General features: G+C 34.9%; 1 protein-coding gene across 1 annotated transcript in view; it reads left to right on the plus strand.

Moving 5' to 3' along the window:
* PIK3R3 (phosphoinositide-3-kinase, regulatory subunit 3 (gamma)) overlaps positions 1-2469 on the plus strand; it is a 133671-nt gene that overhangs the window by 102719 nt on the left and 28483 nt on the right. The window contains exon 4 of the mRNA XM_012648918.1: positions 217-342. Coding sequence (XP_012504372.1) covers positions 217-342 — 126 coding nt within the window. The remainder of the gene's footprint in view (positions 1-216; positions 343-2469) is intronic.

Raw genomic sequence — 2469 nt, forward strand, 5'->3', positions numbered from 1 at the left:
TATTTTGATGTGATTTAAAGGCTGATCTTAGTGTTAACAAAAGATTTAGTTTCTTTGCATGCTGATGTTAATATGGTGACTTAAACTTCTATAGGGGAAATATAATTTAAAAATAAATAGATGGTTAAGGTGATATTTTCCCTAAAAAAATAAATATGGAAAAATTCATGTATCAGAATTGTTAACATTCTTTATTTCTTTTGTTCACCTCTATAGGATCAGTTGGTAAAAGAAGATAACATTGATGCAGTAGGTAAAAAACTGCAAGAGTACCACTCTCAGTATCAGGAAAAGAGTAAAGAGTATGATAGGCTATATGAAGAATATACCAGAACATCCCAGGTTCGTATGTTTTTGTTGTTTGGGTTAGTAAGTATGCAGTGTTACAGTTACATCAGATTTTTATAATTCACTTGATAATTTTTAGTTGTCTTAATATCTTAAACAGCCTTTTTGAGACTTTGATGATATAAATTTCCCTCTCATTTATAAATCTTCTTTTATCGTGATGATTTTCTATCTGTGGAAGTTGGCTTATTCTAAAATCAGCCATCACATCATATTCTAGTAAACAGGAAGGAAAAATAGGAAGGAGAAAAGAAGGCTCTCTGTTTTTAAGGTGATTTCCTAGAAAGAGCACACATTGCTTTCACTTTTATTCCACTGGCTAGAACTTAGTATCATGGTCACACCTAGGTGTAGATCACAATTAGCTGCGGAGGAAGCTTTGAAATCTAGTCTTTATTTGGTCAGGTGTGCCCAGCTAACTTTTGGGGATTTACTGAGGAAGAAGGAGTGGATGAATGGAATTATGGGACCACTAGTAGATTTAGCCATACAATTTTTAGATCATTAACCTTAGTAATCAGTAATAATTATTTTATCATATTTATGATATAGAGCGAAATTCTATAGAATAATCTGGTTCTTTTCCTAGAACTCCTTATTTCTGTTACTACTTTTGATTCTTTTTTAGGTAGACTTGGATTGGTTTAATTTGCCCTAAGTTTTTACTTAGTACATAAAAGATGTTGGAAATTTTGATAAAGGTGAACATCTTCAAGGAAGTTTACCCTTTGTAATATTTGGGTCAGAAGTAGCGTAGGAAAATATATAATATTTAACCACATTTCTCATGCACCATTCTCTTGAAACACAGTTTATTACTCTGAACATCAAATGATTTATAGAACCATTAGTCCATGTTGATTCTACTAAATTCCTAGTGAATTCTTGGGGCAACAATAACTTGTCTGGGTCCTTTCTAGTAGATAATAATAATGGATTTTTTTTAGTGTGTACTTTCTATTTCATGAATTTCTGCTTTTATCTTTATTATTTCCTTTCTCCTTTTTTTTTTTTGAGACAGGGTCTTGCTCTGTCACCCGGCTAGAGAGCAGTGGTGTCATCGTAGCTCACTGCAACGTCAAACTCCTGGGCTCAAGTGATCCTCCTGCCTCAAATTCCCAAGTAGCTAGGACTATAGGCGCATGCCACCATGCCTGGCTTTTTTATTTTTAGTAGAGACGAGGTCTCGCTCTTGCTCAGGCTGGTCTCAAACTCCTGACCTCAAGCCTCAGCCTCCCGCCTCAGCCTCCCAGAGTGCTAGGATTACAGCCATGAGCCACTGTGCCTAGCCATGATTTCTTAATATTATCTCATTTCCCTTGTGATTTCTTCTTGGACTCATGTGTTATTTAATTTCTAAATATTTGGGACTTTTTAAGATATTATTTTTACTAGTTTAATTTTGTTATTAGTGAACATATTCATTAAGGTTACAGACTTTTGAAATTTTGACTTATTTTATGACCAAGCATATGCCTATCTTAGTAAACTTTTCCACGTGCACTGACACAAAGACTGTGTGTTCCGAAGTTGTTGGTATAATGTGCTATAAATATCAATTAGGTTAAGGTGGTTGATAGTGTCATTGAAATCTTTTATAGCCTTTATTGATATTTTTTGCTAATTGTTCTGTCAGTTATTGTGAAGGAATCTTCAAGTCTCCAATTACAATTGTAGATTTGTCTGTCTCTCTCTTTAGTTCTGTCAACTTTTGCATTATGTATATTGAAATTCTGTTATTATTAGATGCCAACACATTCACGGTAAATTTACTCCTTTATCAGTATGAAATATTCTTCTTTATATCCAGTAATCCTTCTGAATGAAGTCTGCTTTGTGTCTGATATATCCCTGCCAGCTTTCATATGCTTATTATTTGCATGGTACATCTTTTTCTGTTCTTTTACGTTCAATCTGTTGTGTCTTTATATTTAAGGAGCATCTCTGATAGACAGTTTATAGTTGGTCTGGCTTTTAAAAAAAATAACAGGCCGGGCGCGGTGGCTCACGCCTGTAATCCTAGCACTCTGGGAGGCTGAGGTGGGTGGATCGCTCAAGGTCAGGAGTTCGAGACCAGCCTGAGCAAGAGCAAGACCCCGTCTCTACCAAAAAAAATAGAAA

Source organism: Propithecus coquereli, unplaced genomic scaffold, assembly GCF_000956105.1.
Source record: "Propithecus coquereli isolate 6110/MARCELLA unplaced genomic scaffold, Pcoq_1.0 Scaffold299, whole genome shotgun sequence".
Lineage (NCBI taxonomy): Eukaryota > Metazoa > Chordata > Mammalia > Primates > Indriidae > Propithecus > Propithecus coquereli.